The sequence below is a fragment of the Cervus elaphus genome, chromosome 21 (assembly GCF_910594005.1).
Source record: "Cervus elaphus chromosome 21, mCerEla1.1, whole genome shotgun sequence".
Lineage (NCBI taxonomy): Eukaryota > Metazoa > Chordata > Mammalia > Artiodactyla > Cervidae > Cervus > Cervus elaphus.
Window position 1 is genome coordinate 13,536,060 of NC_057835.1, and position 25,173 is coordinate 13,561,232.

General features: G+C 49.3%; 1 protein-coding gene across 1 annotated transcript; it reads left to right on the top strand.

Moving 5' to 3' along the window:
* Positions 1–24,237, top strand: OC90 (otoconin 90). The gene is made up of 14 exons (XM_043880542.1): positions 1–46; positions 1,828–1,893; positions 3,394–3,450; positions 5,823–5,997; positions 8,427–8,539; positions 10,664–10,792; positions 10,944–10,985; positions 12,778–12,828; positions 14,950–14,997; positions 15,774–15,827; positions 18,462–18,578; positions 19,163–19,334; positions 21,013–21,119; positions 23,752–24,237. The coding sequence occupies exons 1-14, from the start codon at positions 1–3 to the stop codon at positions 24,024–24,026; spliced, it is 1,452 nt and encodes a 483-aa protein (XP_043736477.1). The 3' UTR covers positions 24,027–24,237.
* The last annotated feature ends 936 nt before the right edge of the window (positions 24,238–25,173 follow it).

A 25,173-nucleotide genomic window follows, 5' to 3' on the forward strand; every position in this document is an offset into this window, starting at 1 on the left:
ATGATTGTGCTTCTCCTCCTAGGAATGCTGACGGCCCCACGTGGCGGTGAGTAATGGTATTTGACGGTACTTCTGGCTTCGTATATATTTACTAAGAACACTGGGGCTTCCCAGGTGGCGCTAGTGGTAAAGAATGCCCCTGCCAATGCAAGAGAGGCGAAAGAACTCGTGTTCGATCCCTGGATTGGAAATATCCCCTGGAGAAGGAAATGGCAACTCATTCCGGTATTCTGGTCTGGAAAATCCCATGGGCCGAGAAACCTGATGGGCTACAGTCCACGGGGTCGCAAAGGGTGGGACAGGACTGAGCAAACACACACACATGAACACTGGGCCATCTTGTCAAATTCTATTTGATTTACTTATGTGTACTTCTATCCCCTTGCCTTGCCTAGTGAGTGATAGAAATCAAACATTGATAAGCTTGAGGGTTAATCCATATCTTGAGTATGGACATGGGGGCTGGGTGTTGAGGTGGGCACCAAGTGAAGGGCAAGGGGGCCAGTGAGCGAGGGCCTCTCTGCCCAACAGTGCATCTCCCCCGCAGTTCACAGCCACCGTCCTTTGCTTTGCTGATTCCCTTGGAGCGTGATGGCCTCTTTGACCCGCAGTCGCTCCCTTGCCCCTTCAGACTAGATTGACTGGTTTGATCTCCTTGCAGTCCAAGGGACTCTCAAGAGTACATTCAAACCCTAATGTCATCTAAGTAAGCTCCTTGCTATGAAGAACCTAGACAGTGTATTAAAAAGCAGAGATATCACTTTGCCAACAAAGGTCCATATAGTTAAAGCTATGGTTTTTCCAGTAATCACATACAGATGTGAGAGTTGGACCATAAAGAAGGTTGAGCACTGACGAATTGGTGCTTTTGAATTGTGGTGCTAGAGAAGACTCTTGAGAGTCCCTTGGACAGCAAGGAGATCAAACCTGTCGATTCTAAAGGAAATCAACCCTGAATATTCATTGGAAAGACTGATGCTGATGCTGAAGCTCCGGTACTTTGGCCACCTGATGCGAAGAGTGGACTCATTAGAAAAGACCTTGATGCTGGGAAAGATTGAAGGCAGGAGGAGAAGGGGACAACAGAGGATAAGATGGCTGGATAGCATCATCAACTCAATAGACATAAATCTGAGCAAACTCGGGAGATAGTGAAGGACAGAGGAGCCTGGTGTGCTGCAGTCCATGAGGTCACAAGGAATCGGACACAACTTAGTGACTGAACAACAACAGATGTCTTCCACCCTATCGTCATCTTCTCCCCAAGCAACATTTATCAAAGTGCAGCTTCTAGACAAGCAACGTTCAAACCAGCTGGGAGGCTTGTTAAAAATATCTATTTCTGATCCTGACTCTGGAGTAAGACTGCTGGATCAGACCTGAGTGAGGGCATAAGGACCATAATTTTTTATGAGCTTGCATCCCAGGTGAGATTGATGCTGATAGTCTGGGGAAAACCCCTGTCCTCAATTACAAACTACTTGGGGTTTGGGGTCTTTTCTGTATCTGTTTTTATTTCCACCAATCCTTCATCTCAAGGAACTACAAGCAAAGATGCCATATAAGTTAAAATTGTATGCTTCATATGCAGCAACAGCTTCAAGATAAGTCTCAAAATCTCTCCACCCCAAACCAGAAGACTACTCCCTTAAGACCAACCAATATAAAACACTGGGCCACCCTGGTCACTCCAGCTACTAGAAAAATATGTGTTGAATTCAACTAACCTGCATCCTCATTGCTATCCTGGCTGCCACCTCCCAGCCCTACCCAGCATGTGGGCAGTGCCTGTGTTTGTACTAACCTTGTTCTTCTCCTCGTTTATAGGGGGCCACCCTCTTGACACCCCACACCTTCCAAATAAGCTGCCTCTGGGACTCTCAGAAAACATCAGTAAGGATCCTTTGCTCTTTTCTTAGGAGACCTAGCTGGGTAGCAAGCCGTCTAGGATATTGGCAGAGAGACTGATCCCTTCTGAATATACCCTAGAGTAGCTTAGTGCTATGGCATTTGATGGTACAGTGATTTGAGTAAGACTCCAAAGCGTCTCCCTCACAGTTTATTCTGGCGTCTGATCCACTATCGGGTTCTCCTTTGAGACAAAGCACTAAAAACTCTTATCGAAAGAGACGGGTCAGCTGGAAGGGGAAACCAGGAGAAGGAAGTAAATGGGCTAATCAATCAGGGTTACACTGTAATTGTATTGAAAGGCAGGACAAAAATGGTGATGCGTTGCAGGGCTCAGGTTATGAGAAAAGGGAATCTGTAATTGTTCCTTGGAGAAGGGAACGTTTTCCTGGTGCTGGATTGTGAAGAGTTCTCAGGTGGGTTTTTATATAGGCATTGCTGAAGAATAGAATACATAGTGAATTAGCTCTTGAGGTTTACCCTGAGCTAAGGGTTCGTTTCTGACCTTTCAGAGAGGTAAGTGTAGTCAACCAAATTATTTGTGCATGAGCCCATGCAAGCTAAGTGACCAGTCCCATCCAGACACATGTTCGTGGCCTCTCTCCAAATGGCACAACCCCCTTGGGATGTGCAATGCCCAGGAGGACGTCTTCTTCAGGTAGACGTTTAGACTCACAAGCCACCCTTGGTTTTTGGAAGGATCAAGGCCAGGAAGCACAGTGTGCTAGCAGGCCATGCCAGCCACTCTTCTTTAACAGGAGAAGCCCTGGCATCAATCTACACAGCAGTCCAGGAGCTCCTAAGTAATAGCGCAGATACAAGTGGCTCACCTGGAGCAGCCCCAGACCTGCTTTAACCTTGACGCTGCATTCTCTATAGACATCAATATACCTAGTAACCAGCTCATAAGTATAATTTCTAAAATGCCCAGAAGGGATGCTACCCAATTCCAAAAGTCGTCACATTGATGGAGACCCAAAATGATGACTTCCTGCTGAGTGTTTATAGTTCAGCCATAGTTTCTACCAGTCCAGACAGACCTCACCATCCAGGGGTCTTTTTCACCACTGAGCATTGTTGTGAAGGGCAGACTTGGAATTGGAAGTCTTTTCCGTCATTGGAAAAGACCCAGACGCTGGGAAAGATTGGAGGCAGGAGAAGGGGACAACAGAGGATGAGGTGGTTGGATGGCATCACTGACTCAATGGACATGAATTTGAGAAACTCCAGGAGATGGTGAAGGACAGGGAAGCCTGGCATGCTGCCGTCCATGGGGTCACAAAGAGTCAGACACAACTGAGCAATTGAACAACAACACAGTTCAATTTTTATCTTATCAGGCTTATGGTAACCTGTGTTACTAGAAAGTTAGCCCAAGGTCAAATCTATCCTTAGAGAAGTTTTACTCACTCTTACTGAAGGGGGTGGACAGTGAAAGAAAGGGGAGAACCCAGCTCTAATGTATTATCTCTTCCTCCCACTTAGGTATGACTTTCTTCAATGGGATGTTTAAAAATGTGGAAGGTGTGGCTGAAATTTTTGGTGAGTTAAATCTGAACTTGCTTTTATCCCCTGGCTGTTAGGGCATGGCGGGGCGGGGCGGGGGTGGAATCTAAGAAAATTAAGAGGACTCAGGGGTCTGCCCTCTGAGCTCCCATGGCCTCCCCTGCAAGCTCTGAACAATGTGATCAGACCCTGATGAGAATAGTGGTGCCTTTTATTGTAGGGTGAGTCACTGAGGGACCAGGTCGTTTCACTGTCCTTCCTTCATTCTTGCTGAGCACAGCCTGGTCAGGAGGGGAATGGCATCCCTCTTTTCCAGGCAAAGGAGTTAAGGGAATCGCCCAAAGCCGCACAGCTAGAAGGGACAAGGTCTTCTCTGAGTCCAGATCTTGGTCCTCTTACACCGAAGTAGTTTTATGTTTCCTTCTTAACTAGTAAATATACATAAAGTTTGAGAAACATTCCATGGATCAGTTATATATCTATTACGTGACTACCAATTGCATGATGCTGTGGATGCTGTGATGACTTCTAGCCTTGACAACTAAAAGTACCCAAAACAAGATTATAATATGATGGACACAAGCAAGGTGGCTCTGCATTGCCTATTAGGCTATGCTAGGTTTAAAAGTGCACTTACAATATATAAATGACTAAGTGCAGGTCTTGAATGAATATGTATGTTTCCATAAACACACATACATAAACCCTAGATGGACTTTTCCCATCAACATAGAACCTTTTATCATGTTTCTGATTAGATTGTGTGGAAACAAAACATGAGTAGGGAAGTTTGAATGAGGTAGGAAGAAACTAGCGAACAGTCAAGGTGGATGTGATCCTCACAACTTTGGATCTCCCTAAAAGAAAGCTGAGGACCAAAGAATTGATGCTTTTGAACTGTGGTATTGGAGAAGACTCTTGGGAGTTCCTTGGACTGCAAGGAGATCCAACCAGACCATCCTAAAGGAAATCAGCCCTGAATATTCAGTGGAAGGACTGATGCTGGAGCTGAAACTCCAATACTTTGGCCACCTGATGCGAAAAACTGACTCATTAGAAAAGACCCTGAAGCTGGGAAAGATTGAAGGCAGGAGGAGAAGGGGATGACAATGGATGAGATGGTTGGATGGCATCACTGACTTGATGGACATGAGTTTGAGTAGGCTCCGGGAGTTGGTGATGGACAGGGAGGCCTGGCGTGCTGCAGTCCATGGGGTCGCAAAGAGTCAGACACAACTGAGTAACTGAACTGAACTGAAGCTCTTTTTGATCACCCTGTGCATTTAAATTGGTGCTATAGGATCATCTCATTAAGTATTTAATGATCCTCCAGGCAGAGAGGGTGAGCACGAGATGTAGAGTCATAAAGCTGGATGCTGTTTGCTTGCTAGTTGCATTTGCAAGAGCATTTTGTTTAGGGCAAGTCATCATCGCTTGTGGATAGCTCAGGCATGTCTCTGACCTTTGTTTTTTTACCTGTGAAAGGGATGTGACAGAATAGGATCTGTCTATCCGAATGAACAAGACATTTATGGGATCATTGACCATGAAAGCTTTTCATAGCATTACTCTCTATCAATTTTAACTATTGCACTATTTAAAGCATCTAACTGTTTTTGGCACATAACAGGTAACCCCAGATTATTAGTGTCTATACTCCTTTTTTCTCTCAGGCTGATTTATAGTTCTTTATTGCCAGGACTGTATCATTTGGGATGCATTCAGGAAACTAATAGAGACTTAAATAATGAAGACATTTAATGATCTCACATAAGCCATCTGAAGGCCCAAGGACTTGAGCTACTGTGATGCAGTAGCTCAACACAGGCATCTGAGACCCAGCAGGCTCATTTTATCTTGCCCCACCGCTCCCTTGGACATAGTTTTTCAGCTTTAGATATGGGGCCTCATGGTTGCAAAGTGGTTGCTGCAGTTCCAGCCCAGCATATCCTCACCACATTCAAGGAAGAAGAAAATTGTAGGTCAGAAAGGCCCTCTTCTATGTCTTTGTGTTTATTAGGAAAGGAAGATTTCTCCAAAGCTTCTAACAGATTACCCCTGAAGTTTCTTGGGTCATACCTGGTTTTCATGGTCAGCCCTAGACTAACCTTATCATAGAATCATGAGATTACCATGATGAGCTGAGAATAATTATTAAACATCCCTAGGGACTTTGGAAGGAGGCTCACCTTCCTTGAGAACTTTTCAGTTTTGTTGGTAAGGCAGAAGGAGGAATGGCTGTGGGGGGCAACCAACAGGGACCGCAGCTTGTAAACCCGCCTCCCTTCAATTATCTAGAAGTCCTGAGGATGCAGTTGGTGCTTAGTAGGTGAGGAGGTACTATCCCCCCGAGAAGGGGGCTCCCTCCTCAACTCTGGCTCCCGGTGCACCCGGCTCCCCTCCCCCAGACTGCCTGGGCTCCCACTTCACCTGGCTGCAGGCCGTCTTCACCAACTTCCCGGCGCTGCTCCAGTTCGTGAATGGTATGAGGTGCGTGGCTGGGCTCTGCCCCCGGGACTTCGAAGACTACGGCTGTGCCTGCAGGTTTGAGATGGAAGGGCTGCCTGTGGACCAGTCTGACAGGTGAGCAAGACCAAAGGTGAGCTCGTGGAGGCCCGGCTGAGCCTTGGGCAGAACACAGGTGCAGAAGGCTCCCTGGCCAGTGCTTCTGTGTGCAGGTGTATATGGGCATGTGCAATACAACTTAAAATCTTAGAAGCATTCATTATTAGCAGGGATACAGCAAATAGCTACTGGTAGCAGGAGGGTCCGTTAGGACAATGTGGTGGTATCTGTTAGAGTTTGGGGGCTTCCCTGATGGCTCAGCGGTGAAGAATCTGCCGGCAGTGCAGGAGACTCAGGAGGCTTGGGTTTGATCCCTGGGTTGGGAAGATGCCCTGGAGCAGGAAATGGTAACTCACTCCAGTATTCTTGCTTGAAAACCCCAAGGACAGAGGAGCCTTGTGGGCTACAGTCTGTGGGGTCACAAAGAGTCGGACACGACTGAGTGACTGAGGCTGCATGCACGTTAGAGTTTTAAGCAGATCACCTATAACCCAGTAATTCCCATTCTCTGTTCCTTAGGGACCTGACCTTGGGCAAGTTATTTTACTTCTTTGTGTTCCAGTTTGTTTATCTATTAAATGGAGGTAATAAAAACACCTACCTCACAGAGTTATTATTGAGGATGACACGACCAAATACAAGTTAATGTGATGGAATTCCTCCTGGCTTATTCTTTTCAAGGGTGTTAGTGATTGACAAGAACAGTAACAGCATTAGTAGTGCTGTATCAGGAGTGAGGATGGTAGCAGTAATAGTTAACAATATCAGCAGGAACGCTTGTCACAGTAGCGACAGCAGTGTTAATAGTAATGGCAGTGAGAGCAACAGGAGCAGTGCTGGTAAACCCGTGATGGGGCTGGTGTTGGTGGTAGTAACAATGGTAGTAGGACAGTTGCTATAGTGACTGTAGTAATAATCATAGTAGTAGCAATAGCTGCAGTACTAGTAAAACCGCAATTAGGGTTTAGGGATTGGGTCAGTAATAGTAGTAGTAATAGTAGTAGTAGGAGTAGTAGTAATAGTAGTAGTAGTAGTAGTAATAGTAGTAGTAATAGTAGTAGTAGTAGTAGTAGTAATAGTAGTAGTAATAGTAGTAGTAGTAGTAGTAGTAATAGTAATAGTAGTAGTAGTAAAAGTAGTAAGAGAAGTAGTAGTAGAAGTACTACCAGTAGTAGTTGCGTTACAGCAGTAACTGGAGCCACAGTAACTGCAGCGGTGTGGAAGTAGGAAACAGAACCCATGTCTCACCTTTACTCTGGGACCATGTCCACACCTCACTGGTGTTAGGCATGCATGCTAAGTCACTTCAGTCGTGTCCGACTCTTTGTGACCCTTTGGACCGCAACCTGCCAGGCTTCTCTGTCCATGGGATTCTCCAGGCAAAAATACTGGCTTGGGTTGCCATGCCCTCCTCTAAGGGATCGTCTCAACCCAGGGATCAAACACATGTCTCTGATGTCTCCTCCACTAGCAGGTGGGTTCTTTACCACCGGTGCCCCCTGGGAAGCCCCACTGGTACTACATTTGTGCCCAAACCCAGTGTGATGGAGTGTGTGCCTCCATCCACACAGACTCCCAGAAGATAAGGAAGGATTCCCATTTGGTATAAGTTGTTTCTGGACCAGAGGGTAATCTTTCATCCCTGGGACCATAAGCCAGCTCACTGACATTCAGAAAGGGAGAAACTGATTCCATTCGGGGCATGGTGCCAGCGCCATTTCTGGGAACCTGTTTTTCTCTCAGGTCCTCTCCTGCCACTTCTTTTAGTTATTAAAATACTGAGCAGACCTAGAAGTCAAAAAAATAAAGCAGCAATTCATCACTGTGTGAATGATCAAAGTGTTGATGGCCGAAACTGGCAGAATGGTGTGTCACACCCAATTTCAATGACTTTACACAGTGCAATTGATGGAGGTGGGAATTTCCAGACTTCTGGGAGACAGATTATTTCCACATTGAACTTGCTTGCCAGATCCCAAAAATAATTGCTATAGTTTATTGAGTGTTTACGCATGGCAGGGTCTGTATTGACATTCTATTGACCTTACCAGACCTTTATGAGTTAGGTAGTGTCAGAAACGGCAGCTTGCCCGAGGCCATCAGCTGCCTGTATTTTTCCTTCTTTACAGTGGGCACCACTGTCCTCCTGCCTGCACTGCAAGAACCACCTGACTTAGTTGTTTGGTGTCAGCCTCTCTCTGTGATCAGCCTTGACCTTGGCAAGTTACAGAGCTCCGTGTATCTAAGTTTTCACATATGTAAATGCTGATAGCAATAATAGCACCTGCTGCATAGGTAACACAATTCAAATTCAAACGTGATGTGTGTGTGCGCGCACTAAGGACTGAAACAGGTCACTGCCAGGAACCATCCAGAGATACTGAATGATGGCGTGCTGCCCGCCCGCGTTCTAACCCACACTCTCCTTCCGACCCTTCCTGCCGCAGCTGCTGCTTCCAGCATCGCAGGTGCTACGAGGAGGCCGCTGAGATGGACTGTCTGCAAGACCCTGCCAAACTTAGCACAGATGTCAACTGCGTCAGCAAGAGTATCTCCTGTGGTGAGCATCTCCAGGTGTCCCAGGAGACTGGGCTGAGAAATGACAGTTCAGAGACTCCAGGCCCGGGCTCCCAGGGCCCACGAGCATCATTGTCGCCATTGCCAGCATCGCTGTGGGTACTTACAGCCCCGCCAGATCTAGGGCAGCTGCACCTTGCCTGGAGTAGAAGCACACTGCATGCTTTCTGAATTGAAACCACAGTTGCTCAGCAGATTATTTGATTTACAACTCTATGCTTGTACCAACCCTGGAAGCTTGGGAAGGGCAAATAGTTTGCTACTTATGCATTGTGTGATTTCGGGGAGGGAGTACCCTGACCTACTTAACTCAGATCCTCAAAATGGCGAGGACAGAACCTGCTTCATAGATTTGTTATAAAAATTAAGTAATGCTTAAATGTAGAATGGTGTTACATTTAAAATTTTTAAGCAGCGTTAAATGTCAACCAATATGGAGACTGGCATCTGTTGAGAACACAGTGATGGTGGAAGTGGAGGCGATGCCATGATGGATGAATAAGGCTGGGGTGCTTGTTTATAAGAATCAGATACTTGTATGTTCAAATCTCAGCTCTCCACCTTACCTGCTGTGTGACTCCAGGAATTTTATTTCATGTCTCTGAACAATCCTGGTAGAAGAAGTAAAATAGGCCAAAGCAGAGAAGGAAGAGGACCATGGCAAGATGGGGTACTATATTAGAGCCAGGCTTTTTGAGTGCCTGTTACATGTTGTGGCTAGTATACACAGCAACTCTGGTCGTCCTAACAACTCTGTTAGACAGGAGTCGTCATCCCCAGTGTTCAGACAAGGAGAGAAAGGCTCAGAGAAATTAAATAATAACTCTCCCAAAGTCACATAGCTGCCAAGTGGCAAAGCCAGAGTTTGAACCCAGGTTTGACTGGCCCCTCAATCCAGGTAATGTCAACTGGCAGGCGTTTGGAGCATCAGGAAGGGTGTAAATCATTGGTGAGGAGCGCAGTGGGCCAGGGAAACGTGGCTCATTTGTTCGCTCACTCAGCACTTACACGCTGCGCACCTGCACCGGTGCATGGTGATCACCTGCATGCTGACGGTACCTGGCCTTCTGGAATCTCCTCTGGGCTGTCGGACACCGAAAATGTCAGAAAGAAATCGTATGGTATGTTAGGTAGTGCTAAGATCTGGGAAGGAAAATAACCTCAGAGGAAATGCATAGAGAGGCCTGGGGAAGGAGATCCCATTTAAATAAGAAAGTCAACTGAAACCTCCTTGGGAGGACCGAGAGGAGGAGGAAGCCACAGGTGGCTTCTCAGGAGAAGAGCGGTTGGAAGAAGTGGCCCGTGGTGGACGCGGGGCTCCAGGTGCCTGGTGTGTTTCAGAAATAAGGGGGACAGTAGGTCAGAAGTGGGGTGACGAGGAGGAGTGAAAGGAGGTGAGGTCTGAGAAGGAACAGGAGGTAGTGGTTTTTACTTTGAGTGACGACGTTGATGGAGGATTCTGAACACACACACAAAAAGGCGTGGTTTGACCTGAGTCTTAAAGGACTGTTCTGGCCCCTCAGTGGTGAGAAGAGGCTGGGCAACAGGGGAGGAGGCAGGGGGTCTAGCGAGGCCTCTGATGTAAGCCAGGCAGGATGGTGGGGGATGGAGAGAAGGTGGGGTGCATTGCTGCTGTTGTTTAACTTCTCAGTTGCATCTGACTCTTTCCAACCTGTGGACTGTAACCCACCAGGCTCCTCTGTCCATGGGATTCCTCAGGCAAGAATAGTGGAGTGGGTTGCCATTCCCTTCTCCAGTGGATCTTCCCCACCCAGGAATCAAACCTGCATCTCTTACATTGGCAGGAGGATTCTTTACCACTGAGCCGCCAGGGAAGCCCAGGGCTGCATGATCAGATTCATATAGGTTGAAAGCAGAGCCGGTAGGGTGGCCTGGTGGATGGGGTGTGAGTGTGGGAGAAAAGTGCCTTTGGCTCCCAGGCTGGACAACACAGTGGAAGGGATGGAGCCGGCATGGATGAGATGAAGAGAACCACAAGAGAAGCAGGGCTTTGGGGGCAAGTCAGGAGTCAGTCTGCGCATTTGCATCACCCCTTGGGATTCCCAGTGAGCTCTTCCGACCTGCCCTGTCCTTGCTCTGTGTATAGCGTCCGGGGACACCTGTGAGCACCTGCTGTGCACCTGCGATAAGGCTGCCATAGAGTGCTTGGCTCAGTCCAGCATCAACTCTTCCCTGAACCTTCTGGACACGTCCTTCTGTCTGGTTCAGCCTCCAGGTAGGAAGCCCCAGGCCCGGCGTCATCGCTGGGGATGGTGATCTGGGGTGGGAGCTGGTCAGAGACCATCATCGCTGTGTTTCTTCAGATGCCCCAGACCAGCGCCTTCTGACATCCCCAAACTCACTCCTCTAATGTGCTTTCTATTCAGAGACAGCCAGCAAGGAGGAGCTGCTGACAGTGCTGCCCAGAGGTAAGGCCTCTTCGGGAAGCCACTCTTGCTTGGACTGTTCTGCCCGATGTCCGAATCCCCGAGCGGGAAGAGAGAAGGCTTCCAAGACAATGCAACTCGCAAAAAGGGAAGTTTATTACTGACTCGAGCCAGGGCTTCTGCCACATCCAATGCAGTGGTGCGGGTCAGAGAGCCCCGAGCCCAAGCTGTTACACAAATTTATAGGGTGAGCACATGCCATTGGTAGTTGGTTTAAGCGGATTGGTTACAAGTTTGCAAAGCAATTTCATTGGTCAAAACTTTCGCGCGCACGGGACTTTCCCGGGGGTTTCCGCCCCATTCTAATTTCCTAATTGGCAAACAGCGGTCAGTGTTAAGCGAATGCTGATTGGTTGTATCCAGGTGGCCTGATAATCTTACCACCCAGAAGTAGGAAGGCCTACTCCTAATCTAAGCTGCCTGCCATGGCGTTACTTCTGCTCGCCTCACATGGACCACAGGGCCTTGGTTACAGATGGGAGTGGATGGATCAGGGTTAGGTTGGGGAGCTGGAGTGACCCGTGGCACTGAAGGCATGTCCACCTCCTCCAGCCAGAGGCGCCACTGAAGTGTGAAGTGAAGTTGCTCAGTCGAGTCCGACTCTTTGCAACTCCATGGACTGTAGCCCACCAGGCTTCTCTGTCCATGGGATTTTCCAGGCAAGAGTACTGGAGTGGGTTGCCATTTCCTTCTCCAAGAGACACCGTTACTTCTGATAAATTCAGTCCATATCCAACATCAAATGGCCCTTGCTAGGTAGACAGGTGTGAATTTAATCCAGTTAGGATGAAGACCCCAGGTTCTTCATCTCTGTCTATAGCTGTGAGCAGGACACGGTTCAGCGCTCAGATAGGGCAAGGCCCTTCCAGCTGGGTGATCTCCTGGTGGCTGAGGCCTCCTGGGGACAGACTGGCTGCCTCCCTCCTCTGACCCCCAGAGCCTGCAGCCCAAGGAGCCACCTGGCCCAGGTGGGGACTCCCTGAAGAGGAGGCTATTTTCTTTATGTCACTTTTCAGGACAGGGTGGGCTCTTCATAACTGTCTACTGAACCAAGCAAGGGAGGTTCTAACTCTAACACATGTGTCTTATGAAAAAAAAAAAGTGAGAGTTAAATTTATGCACGTCATTCCTTGTCCACCAAATCCCCCCGCCCCCCATCTCAGTCCCAACCTCGTGGGTGCCTGAGGATGGGAAGTTCAAGGTGCGCCTTGGCCAAGCATCCTTCTTTTCCTGGGGCTGCAGTCTCTTTGCAGAACTAGTCCTGGCTTGTTTGCTAAAGAGGAAGCTGGTGTGACCGTGTGTGCCGTGGATGTGGGTGTGCCCGTGCCTATATGTGTGTGGATTTGTGTATGAGCATGTGCAGGTGTGCTTGTGTGGACGTGTGTGGGGGGATTGTGTGTGCATGTGGTACCTCTACGGACCTTCTGAGTCCAGCGCCCTTTTCTGTCTGCCCTCCCGTGTGAACAGCAGTCTTCTCAGGTGGGAACCACCGCCCACAGCCACAAGCCTTCGGGGTCTGCAGCCCTTTGGTTGCAACAGCCGTGTCTGATGGTGTCACTTTCCCCACGAGAACCAGCACTGACTGGAGCGCCTCCTGAGCGGGGGCCCTGCTGGGCACTCCCATGTCCTGGGGTGGGGTGTGAGAGGCGGGACGAGCAGCCCCGCTAGGAACCTCTTTACCAGCCCCCTCGCTCCTCCCTTGCACAGCCTGGCCTTGGGGACCCTTGGTACCTGCTTTCATCACACGTTGTTCCCGGGGTCTCTCTTTCTGCAGTGGTTCCTGTGGAGCCCACGGATTCCAGCCTGATGGCCATTTCGGGAGAAGGTGAGCACAGGGGACAGATGGGGAACCCAAATACCCGTGTTTTGATGGTGCCATCTGCCTACTTACTGACATTGGCTACCTAAAACTCCCCCCTGCCTGGGCTTGCAGTGGAACCGCCTCCAGAACATTCCAGAGTCCCTCCTACTTCCTTTGGACCCACAGATCTCTTTTCTACTTGCTCAGCTTTCTCCCACAACTCCTAGCCCCTCTCAAGAGAATTACCACTTAAAACCCAGGACCCACACCCTTGACCATCTGACCTTGAACTTCAGATGAACAACAAATGCTGTATTCGTATAAATGTGTCCCAGAATTTGCATGAGCCCTACTTCTACTAAAAAGGTATTTATCGTTCATGGGAAACCCAAATATAACTGGGCTTCCTGGCTTTTTATTTGCTAAATCTGGCAACTCCTCACCACAGGGAGACCCCACCGCACACCCGCTGCCTACAGGTTTGTGTCTTGTTCTCTTTTGCTGCTGCTGCTCCTGCAAGGTTAGAAGCAGAGGCTCATGGGCTCATCCCGTGGCCATCCTCCATGTCCAAGGTCATGTCATCCCCAACAGCTCCCAGATAGCCTGTGCCTTGGAGTCCTGGTCCTGAGAAAAGAGGAAAGGGCCCCAATACCAAACCAAAGCTCCGCCATATGCCCTGCCCCCAAGCAGCCGCCAAGTCCCGCATGACTGGCAGCAGCCACATCCCTTCTAAATTGAGGATAATGGGACTTCCTCAGCTGCCCAGTGTTTAAGACTCCAAGGTCCCAGTGCATAGGTTTAATCCTTGGCTGAGGAACTAAGGTCTTGCATTACTGCACAGCATGGCCAAAAGCAGACCAAAAAAAGAATAAATAAAAAAATTGAGCATAAGCTATGGGTTTCCTGGCCCTACCAGACACTCACAGAATAACCCCCAATTCATACATTTTCCAATTTGTTCAACCAGAATCCTTATTTCCCTTGTGGCATGACCCTGGGAAAGACTCAAAGTAATAAGGTTCATCAAGGAGTCTGGAGTCTAAGTTGAGGAAGAGAGAGGATGCACTTACATCTTTGCGCCCCAACACACACTCAACACCCTCACACCCATGACCTCAGCAGTGCCCACAAATGCCCTCTGAAGAGGAAGCCTGAATGTGGGCTCAAAAATCAGTCACATGAGTGCCGATGGGACAGTTTGTGAAGGTTTGTAACTGTTCTCACCATTATGGGGTGAAATTATGTTTTGTTGTCAGGCAGATTTGGGATTGATTCCTGACTTTCCTATTTTTCAGCTGTGTGACTTGGGAAGCATGGTTTAACCTCTCTAAGTTTCACTTTGCACAGGAATCAGGTTTTTTTTTTTCCGATTAAGAGCCAGATAGTAAATATTTTAGACTTGGGGGCAAGAAGATATTTTTCACAACTACTCAACTGTACCGTTGCTGCAGGAAAGCAGCCATAGACAGTCTGTAACTAGATGGGTGTGGTTGTGGTGCCAATAAAACTTTATTGACAAAAATGAGCTGAGGGCCAGGTCATAGTTTACCAATCCCTGGAAAAGGATGACTATTCCTATTCTTAGGGGAGACAGAAGAATTAAATGAGACAGAGCATGGGAAGGTTCTGGGCCAGCATCTTATTACAAAGATTCTGATGTGGCTACAAAAAAAATGCACACAATGTCAAACCAGAAGCAGGATACTGGGCGTCTGAAACTATGTAATCTTATTTAATGCTCATAAAATTCTATGAAATAATTACTATAATCTCCATATTCAGATGGTATATTGAGATGGAGAGAGAACCTGTCGAAACCCAGAGTTGGTGGAAGGGTTGAGATTTGAAGCTGCCACTTCCTCCATCCTTGCTTTTAGACCTACATTTCCTCTTAAGCTGACTTCCGACAAAGCCATTCCAACCAGAGAAAATAATGGCTATTTCTCCCAGAGTGTCATTTGCTGGTCTCTTTGTCTAAACACAAGACTGGCCCTTAACTGGCCTCTTGTCCACTGAGTTGAGAAATAACGGATCCACAACACCCAGACAGAGTCCCTGATCAGATTGCCATGGGTCTTCTCTTCTCTGCCCGGCTAAGGTGCTGAGCTGGGTTAGTAATTGAGATTTGATGATTTCTTTTCACAGTGGCATCTGAGACCAGAGCTGACCAACTGATCACGGTCTCCAGGACAAGTAAGCAGAGGGGACTTCAGAGGAGGGCACCCAGTAGAAAATGCCATCTCAGTATTTGTGCTGAGTTCTGGTGACCAACTTCCCAGGTGGCTAAGTGGTAAAGAACCCCTCTGCCAGTGCAGAAGACATGGCTTCTATCCCTGGATTGGGAAGCTCCCCTGGAGTAGGAACTGGCAATCCACTCCAGTATTCTTGCCTGGAAAATTCCATGGACAGAGGGGAGGCTGGTGGGCTATAGTCCATAGGGTCGCAAACAGTCAGACACAACCAAGCATGCACACACACACACACACACACACACACACACACTCACACACACTGGTGACCACTATTTGACAGGGTCTGGAGTGAATGTTATTATGCCTGTTCTGCAGATTATATAGGAAACCAAGACATTTAACCAAGACATTAAAATCTCTAAGTCATTCTAGCTGTGACTTCTGGACTGGTTTCTAACCCCAGATGTCAGGATGTAAGATTCATCTTCTTTCTGTTATACAGTTGTGATTTCACAGAGAACAAACTCTTATCCAAAAATAGATGGGCTAAGATGTCATCAAGAGAATTAACCTATTTACTTTGTTCGTGGTGATCAACAACCATGGCTCTATTTTTTAAAAATATTTACTTATCTATTTATTTGTCCCTTGGGAAGTGACCAGGGGCAGAGCAGGAGCACATTGCCTCCTGTGCCCAGGGGATGGGAGCTGCCTCTGGAGACTAAGATGGGACAGACTGGAGTTAATGCTCACTCCCTGTCTCTCCTTTGGGGACAGAACCAGGTGGAGACCAGGAAGGCATGGAAGACTCTAGGACCACACCTTCTCCAGGTAGGCATGCTCAGCTTCTCCCGCCTTTGCGTATGATGTTGTCCCCTGTGCATTTATCAACTGTGCTCCCCCAAATGAGAGAAATTGAAGCCAATTTACTTTTAAATCCCCTCCTCTACAAAAACTGCCCCCCGTTACAAAAAAATAGACAAAATGAAATCAAAAGATCCATTAATAGGAAGATACAGAAATCTACCTGCTAAAAAGATGCATTTAGAAAAAAAAATACAGAAAACTATACTTAGTTGTCTATTTCATTCCACATTATAAAAATAGCTACTTTTAATATTTGAAGATGATTTCTTCCCGTCTCTACCCAACCCACAGTAAGCACATCTGTAACATAAATAAAATGAATTTGAGATCACTTGGCAGCCATGGTTTCACAGTCTGAGTTGTATCACTTCATACAGTGAGATGATATTCGCCTGACATGAAATATTTTTCTGTAACATGGTTTTTATGAGCTGTACAACAGTTCCTTGTATGGAATCCTATAACTTGTTTAACCAATTATTTCTAACATGTGTTATTATAAATAATAGATATGCACTCTCTCTATGCCTATGCACTTATGATTAATTTGTCAGGATAGGTGCCTAGAAGTTGAATTGCTGTAAAATGGTGTAATCATTTCAGGGCTCTCAATATGTTGCCATATTGCCCTGGAGAAAAACTGAATTTTCACTCACAGGCACATCCCAGTGGCCAACAGTGGATACTATTTAAAAACAAAGAGAACGAGAAACCTCTAGTTTTTAATAGAAGAAAAATGGTAGCTCATTATTTTCCATTGTTCCCTGTGATTAAGATGAGAAGTGGTATTTTTTTATACCTGAGTTGGGTTGGACTCTCTCACTCTGGGACTGCTTGTCCAGGCATGGACTTCAGCAAAATCTGAGCTCAACTCCGATTTGTGCGGAGGTGACGGGCATTTTAAAGGCAGGTGAGGGAGGCGTGAGGGGAAACCCTTAGGAGCTCCTGCAGAGCCAGAAAAGTGGAAAATCCCAAAGAGAGGGTAGGGGCTGTTTTCTGAGACCTGTTTGGCAAGGTGGGTGTGGATGCAAAGCAGTGAATTCTCTTGACTGCCTTGAGCTTTCTCGGACAGGACCTTAAGGAAGACCAGAGCTGGGATATCCCAGGGACAAGGCTTTCCTTCAGTGTTAGAAACCAGGCTAGGGTTTGTTTGGGCTTCCCTGGTGGCTCAGATGGTAAAGAATCTGCCTGCAATGCAGGAAACTGGGGTTCGATCCCTGGGTCGGGAAGATTCCCTGGAGAAGGGAATGGCTACCCACTCTAGTATTCTTTTCCTGCAGAATCCCATGGACAGAGGAGCCTGGTGGGCTACAGTCCATGGGGTCACAAAGAGTCGGACATGACTGAGTGACTAACACTAGAATTTGCTTACGTCTCTTAGTGTGGGGAGCGTGGAGAGCTTGCAGTGCTCACGGGCTAAGGTCAAGGGTGGGCGCAGAGGGGCCTGACTGATGGTCAAGGAGAGTCTTTGTTTCCAGCTCTCTGGAGTGTGGTAGAAAGTCAGCATTTAATGGGTTTCCACTTGCGGGGCTGGAGAACTGAACAGGATGCTAACTTTAGGAGGCTGAGGTTACGACAAGGTTCCTGAAGGGCTGCTTCTAACCCATCAGGACCAGAGTGTTGAGCAAGCAGAGACAGGAGCCCAGATGTATGAAGAAAACCAATATGGCATGTCTGGGGAAGGACTGCAGTTAGAGGTCCGGGCCGTACCCTGAGCTCTGGGAACTGAGCCTGGGCCAGTGGACGAGTGGGGCAGAGCCTCCTGATGCTCCCTGGTCTGGACCAGACTGGGCTGGAGATCTGGCCTGGGGCTGGAGACCCTCCTGCCTGCAGCCAAGGGGGCAGGTGGGACTGATACACAGAAATGAAGGGAGGTCCAGGAGGGCAGGACCACATCGCTGGCAGCCTCGCCCGCAGTGGAAGGGCCTTTGCACTTAATTCTGAGCACAAAGAGAGGCTAATGCGGTTTTGAAGCGTTCGGGGAAGAGTCTGGCTTGCCTGTGTGATTTTGTACTGAGAACCAGCTTAATGTCTCCATCATTCTTTTTCCTCTTCACTTGTGAGCACCTTGGTGGGCCTTTACTTGGCAGGCGCTTGACATTAAACGTGACACCAACATAGGCTTGTGAAGTTGTGCTGTTTCTCGCCCCCAAGACGTCATCCACAGGTTCTAGCTTGGGCCCCATCAGTTTTAACGTCATCATGGAAAATCTGGAAATTCTCACGCAGCAGCCGAGGATCCCTGAGGCTCTGCCCTGGCTGTCTGCAGACCCAGTGTGAGGACACTCTCCTGATGCTTTGTCTGAACTTGGCCTTGAGCACATGTCCATCTGCAACTCTCTGAACCATAGCCAATTAACAATGTTATATAGTTTCAGGCTAACAGGGAAGGGACTTAGCCGTACATATACACTTATTCATTCTCCCCCCAACCCCTTCCCAGACAGGCTGCCACATAACATTAAGCAGAGTTCCAGGTGCTATTTAATAGGTTTTTGTTGGTTATTCATTTTAAATATGTGTACATGGCCTTCCCAAAGTCCTTAACTTCCCTCGAACCACTTTTTGAATAAGGGCCATAACGGCGTGTGTTTTCAGGGTCTGCAGAAATTGTTGCCACAGCGAAAGGTGTAACCGTCGTCCCCGCTGGCATTAAATCTTTGGGGATGACGGTATCATCCACCAAAAGCGGTCCCGAGGAGACATCTGGAAAAGGTGAGCAGGAGCAGACAGAGAGGGGTCTGTTTTCTCCCAGTCTTAAGATCCTCTTATGAGTGGGGTGGTTCATCAAGCCCCTTAGGTCTCCGTAAGGCACTGCGACCATCCCACTCGGTGCCACTAGAGGGCGCCATCTCTCCCGCTGCTTGAGCGCCTTTAGTCATCAGCGCTGGAGGCTGAACCGGGGAAGGAACCGCTGACGGAGGGCTCTTGTCGCTTTTAACTGGCTAAGAAAGAAAGAGCTCGGCATCGTCCGCACCGTGGTTTGCTGGAAGGAATGAACTTGGGTTTTGATGGTCCTCCTCCTTGGCTCTCCTTCCTCGGGCGCCTTAACAAAGGCCCCGTACCTGCAAGGAGCCACAGCGGGCGGGACACACACAGGAGGACTGGGCTCATTCCTGGGCAGGACCCTGGCAAGGCGCTGCAGGCCTCTGGGCTTTGTGGTCCTTCCCCCTCTGAACTCGTGACGATGGGGTTTGCAAGGTGGGCTTTTGCTTGGCTAAGCCCAAGTTGCAGGGCGAGGAGGAAGGGAGGGGAGAAGGAGGGCAGAGAGAGACAGAAATGAGAGTCCTGTTTCTCAGCCTGTGACAGGCTCACCTTCCTGCATCCGGGAAGCGGGGACCACGCGCGGGTGAGGCCACAGCTTGGAGAGATGCTCTTCTGTCTGACATCCCGGTGCCCCGAGGACTTTGAATCCTATGGCTGTTACTGTGGGCAGGAAGGACAAGGCGAGCCGAGGGACGCCCTGGACAGGTACGTCGGTTATCGCTTCAGGCTCACAGCTTTGCATTACCGCACTCAGCGGGGCTTGTTGCCATGACAACCCCTCTGTCCTGACGAGCAGCAGAGGCTCCAAGACTGGCTTGCTGAGGTCATTCAGCCATGAAGGGACAGAGCCAGATTCAGATCTTTTGATATGGGAGTCTAGAGTTCCAACACGAGTACTGCCCAGCTGCTCTAAAAGGGTTGATCTGCAAAGACACCTCAGAAAACCCCAAACATGCTTATTTAAACAATGAGTAAAGTGTAGAATTGGGTTTCCTAGGTGGCCAGTGGTAAAGAATCCACCTACCAATGCAAGACATGTGGGTTCGATTCCTGGGTCAGGAAGATACCCTGGAGGAGATGGCAACCCACTCCAGTATTCTTGCCTGGAAAATTCCATGGACAGAGGAGCCTGGTGGGCTACAGTCCGTGGGGTCACAGAATCGGACACCACTGAGGGACTAAACAGCAACAACAGCAGCGTGTAGAATTGGGGTCTTCAGTTGATTTGCTCTGCAAGAGGACACGTTGAAAGGAGCTTCTTGACAGCTTCTAAGTTTAATTGTCAAATGTTGTACCTACTGCTCTTGGAAGAACTTCCACTGACCTCATGCATTCGTTAATTTATTCATTCATTAATATAGGCATTCAGCCTATGTTTGTTGTGCTTTTGCTCTGTGTCTGGCACTGTGCTAGGTGGTAGAGACATAAAAAGGACTAAACTTCAGCAAAGCAGATCATAACAAATTGCCTCTGGAGCTTGCAGAGTGAGAGATATGGACAATTCAACAAAACACCACCCACTGTAACACATGCGGTTAGGACACAGAGGAAACAATGGGGGGCTCAACCTGGAGATGAGTTAGAGGAAGATTCTGAGAGTAGAACTGGTCAAGTTTAAATATTGATTGCACCTGAAGACTCACCCATTTCACGGTTAGTTAGAGCTCCAGTGAAATGGTGTACACTGTCCACACCCTCTGATGGTGGAGTTGCCAAGGGAGGATTGACAATTATATCACAAGTTTCCTTGGGCTGGGGGGACACTGAAGGAGATTGTGAGGCTTTATAGGGCCAGATGGGTGAGTCTAAAAAGCAAGACCATGATTCATCCCCATCTATTTCCTGAGATCTTGCTCTTTGCTGGTCACTTCCTTAGATGCAGGTCTTTACGCTCAGGATAGTTACTCTCTTCTCTTTTAAGGCTGGGGACATAGAGGGTACCCTATGGATGTAGGATGAACTGTTCTGTTGTGTAAAAGGTTAGAGGGAGTGTGTCACTGCTAGCCCATGTGGTACTCTTGTATATACTAAAAGTGGTACCCTTTCCTCAAGACTCTTTCTGTTAGAAGACTCCTGTAGTAAATATGCAAGTCACCCATCTTTTCGGTCAACAGAATCATGATAAAAATACCAAAAACTTTTTTTACAATTACAAGATGCTTCCAGTGCGATGGACACTGCCTTAGATGTGGCATCCTGGTGCAGTCCACAACCCGAACAACCGTACATGGTGGCCCTTGGTGTGTATATCAGTCAGCCCTGTGTGCACTGGAAAGGAGGCACTGACTACTCTCACTACTATGGGGAGTGTGGGAGAACTACGCTTGGAGGGAGTTCTGGGGCAGCTGGGGCTCTGACAGGAAATGATTTTCCTTGCTGTTAGGTGCTGTCTGTCCCATCACTGCTGCCTGGAGCAGGTGAGAAAGCTGGGATGTCTGCTCGAGAGGCCTCCTCAGCCGCCGGTGCTGTGCGTGGACGGTACCCCCAAGTGTAAGTGCTGAGGGCCAGCACAGTGGGCTGTTCTTTCATCCAGGTCGGCATGAGGACCACAGCTCATCTGACAGATGCTTTCACAAGCACTTGTTCACCTCTAATGTGGTTTATTATGTACTCTGAGGCACATATTAGTACCCTTATTCCACTGAGGAGGGGACTCAAGTTCAAGAGGCCAAGTCAGCTGACCAAAGTCACAGAGCCCGTGAGAGCAGGTGGGGACTAACGCCACAACCCACACTTACTCAGTGCTTCGCATGTGCCCTTCTGAGTTCTGGAGTTCATCCTCACTCCAGTCTTCTGAGGTAGCCCCGCAGGCCTGCCCATTTTACAGATGAGGCAACTGAGGTCCGGGATCACACAGATTGGAAGAGGTGATAGAACTGGGGTTGGGACTGCGAAACCGTAATTCCTCGGACCCAGAACTGAGTCTTCACTGTGCAAGTGGGTCCCTTTTCCTACAAACAGAACCCCTTCCCAATGGAGTCTCCTGAAGAACCCCACAGAGAAGGGGAAGTGACTCCGGCCTCAGGGAGGGGTGGGCCTGCATCTCCACTCCTCCCAGTGGTGGAAGCCAGAGGCACCTCTGGGGCCATTCAGGGTCTGGGGTTGGGGGGGAGCCATTGGGAAATAGCCCGACCCCCGGGAGCCTCACTGTGCCGGGCTTGCTGTAGGACTGACTTCATCTACATCTGACCGCTACATCAGTGGGTGTAGTTCCCTTAGGCTTTGCAGCTTAAAAGGAAGCGGTCCCCATAGCATTTCTCGAGAGCCACGTGGGGCTGTGTGTCACCCTCACTTTTTATCTGGGGAAGCCTCGGGCTGAGTGCCCCTTCCTCCCTGGGCACCCAGCCTTTGAGGACCACGTGTGCCTCTTACCTCCCAGGAGCTCTGCGCTTTACGTGTCACTCAATCAGTTGAGTCAGTCATTCACTCACCTATGTGCTTCTCCGAAAAACCGCCACCAGGAACAAGAAACACCGTGAACAGGCAGGGTCCCTGCCTTGAATCACTCACAGGCGGGAAGAGAGACAAGCAGGGGACTCTGTAGTCTTCCTGGTATCACTAGTAGGTAGTACAAGTGCCCAGGAGCGCGGGAAAGGGCTTTGAACCCGCGGAGCGCGGCAGCCGGGATGGGGGAATTTGGGAGGAGTAAGGAAGGGCAGGGAGGTTAACAGGTTCCCTGATAACACTGGGTGTGTGTTTTTAAAAAAGAAAGGGGAGGGGAGGAGAGACAAGTGGCATTCGGGAACTCCTGAGTCTGGGAACGACACGTGGTTCCGCATTTCAGGAGCAGGAAGTGGAGGTGATGGGACTGTGGTGGTGCAACGTGAGGTTGGGGAGACAGGTCAGGTCAGACACCTAAGGCTGAAGGCTGAAGGCTGCACGCTTTGTCCTGTGGGCGGTGAGGGGCAGGGGTGGGGTTACAGCCGTGAGTAACGGGATGAGATGACCGCTGTTCTCGGTGATGCCGTCATGCCTCGGGGTCCCACCTGCTCAGCTTAAGTTCATCCCTCTGGCCTCAGTGAGCCCGGGAGCGCTGTGGTGTCACTTGAAGTCCTTGGCGGCTTCAGAGAACCGGTTCCAACCCTCTGTGAGCTGTGAGCGCGGTCTCCTGCAGCGGACGCGAGGGCCGGGCTTAAGAGCCGAACGCCTTGGGGCCGCTCGCGGCGGTCCTCCGCGAGGGGCAGGGGCAGGGCCGTGGAGCGGCTCTGGGGAACCGGCCGCCGCCTCTGTCCTCTCTGCTCGCCTGTTTCTCCCCCTTCTGCTCCCTGCTGTGGAGATGCCATGGGCGAGTCTGGGCTGATGGGAACGCCGGTGTCGGAGATTTGGAGGGTCAGTGTGGTGGAAAAAGCCTGGTTGATCTGGTTGATGAGTACTTCATGGTAGTATGAGACAAAAAAGAAAATTAAACAGAACCAATACAGCCCCAACAGCCCCAGGAAGTCTTTGGGTGTCCCTGGTGGCTCGGACGGTAAAGAATCCACCTAAGTGCAGGAGATCTGGGTTCCAAACCTGGGTTGGGAAGATCCCCTGGAGAAGTGAATGGCAACCCACTCCAGTATTCTTGCCTGGAGAATCCCATGGACAGAGAAGCCTGGGTGGGCTACTGTCCCTGGGGTCGCAAAGAGTCGAACACGACCAAGCGACTAATATGTCTTTGAAAACCAAAGACAAGGATAACATTTGTAGAATCCTTGTCTATGTCTGAGCAACGTCAAACACATTCATTCTTTCGGATCACGCAGATGCTCAGCGCTCCACCCCTACTGCAGGCAGCTGAAACAGTCAAGAAATAAAGTAGGGTCACTAGACTGAGCAAATAAAAATACAACTTGTAAAATATATACATAAATATATATTTCTGCTGTGATAGAAAGAAGCGCTGGGTGGGATTCGAAGGGCGCCCACAGGAAAGACACCCCCTTTAAGCCGGGCGAGGAGCAGAGGGGTGGCCGAGTGGTTTCGTGATGGACAAGTATGAGTCAGCCAGGAGGAAGATACGAGTATTCCCAGCAGAGGAAGCGGGGCCTGCAGGACCAAGAGGTTCGAGACGGAGGGAGGAGGACGGGCGAAGGGGCGAGCATCCCGCGGCGTCTCAGGCTGCTCCTCTGTCCTTGCCCCTCAGGTGTGGGGCGGAACCTGTGTGCGAAGCTGCTCTGCGCCTGTGACCAGTCAGCGGCCGGGTGCATGGCCTCTGCCTTCTACAACCACAGCCTGCAGTCGGCAGGCAGACGCGAGTGCCGGGGCGACCGGCCGACCTGCGAGGGCGGCGGGCCCGCGGCTTCCGCCCCGGGCTCCAGCTCCGAGGAGGACAGCGAGGAGGCCCCGCCCCTCACCAGAAGGTTCCTGGGGAAGCCGCTGGGTCTCGCGGGGCCCAGGCCGCCGTACGGCCCCAGATAGACGCCCAGAGGACGTGAGCGGCACACCCCGTGTGGGTCCCTCTGCCCCCGTAACCCCTCTGGGCCGGTCTCATCCTCCCCGTCCTCAGCGGAGGCTCACAGTGCGGGGAGACCCCGCACACGCATCGTGACCTGTTTGTCAGTTCGCATGCCAGGGTGCCTTTGGAGAAGGCGGACAAGGGGTGGTTCGATGCTTCCTGGAGTGCACTGTGGACGCGCAATAAATATTCCAACCAACGTTTCTTTGTTTTAATCCTCGTGGCTGAGCCGTGTGTCATGGAGGGTTAGTTTCCCGACCGGGGACTGAAGCAGCCCCTGCAATGCAAGTGCATATTCTTAACCACTGGACTGCCAGGGAAGTTCCCTGTTTTTTGTTTTGAAGCAATGTTGTGGATACTGACAAATGAATAGATTGCAAGAGATGACAGAGGAATGGAGGGTGAGAGTATCTCCACTCCCTAATCACCAAAAGCTACTTTTCCTATTAAAAAAAAAAATATATATATATATATATATGTATCTATAAAGGAGTGTATTTAACCAATCTTATGAGATGACATGGGTCACCAGTAGCCCACCAAAGATGTATGCCAAGGGCTGACATGACAGCCCTTCTGGTATGTTGAGTGGCCACAGCCGCCACCATGAAGAAACACTGACAACTCTGTCTTGGGTCTGGCAATATTGATTTAAAAAAAATAGGGGATGATCCCAGTGACTGGAAGTCTGGGGGATATAAATGCCCTTTTGGACACAGATGAATGTAATAGGAATTACAATAAATTGAAACTATATCATGTATTCACCCACCCATGCCAGTTCCTGAGATCTTACCGTGTACCAGGCAATAGGCAATGCCTCCAGAATCCCCCTCAGTATTTGATAAGGACTCAGACTCTAAGTTCACACTGCATCCTTGGTTCTCAATTCCTGTAAATCGTGTGGCCTGCGGTGACATGGTGCATGGTCCCTGCCTGCTCCTCAGGTGGGAAAGCAGAACCTTTTGAGTTAGTTCATGCTTGTCAGCCTCTCACGGTGTGGACTATCCTGGAGTCAACAGGGTAGAACACCTTAGGAAATCAAAAGGTCGCAGTGCCAAGCCGACAGCTGATATCCTTTCCTGTCTTCCAGGGAGATCACCAGATGGG

Bases quoted from the DNA above. Each gene is read 5' to 3' on its own strand.
- OC90 (XM_043880542.1), top strand. From the start codon at position 1: ATGATTGTGCTTCTCCTCCTAGGAATGCTGACGGCCCCACGTGGCG. The intron at 15,828-18,461 runs GTAGGCATGCTC...GTGTGTTTTCAG, and splicing joins TAGGACCACACCTTCTCCAG to GGTCTGCAGAAATTGTTGCC. The intron at 19,335-21,012 runs GTACGTCGGTTA...CCTTGCTGTTAG, and splicing joins CCGAGGGACGCCCTGGACAG to GTGCTGTCTGTCCCATCACT.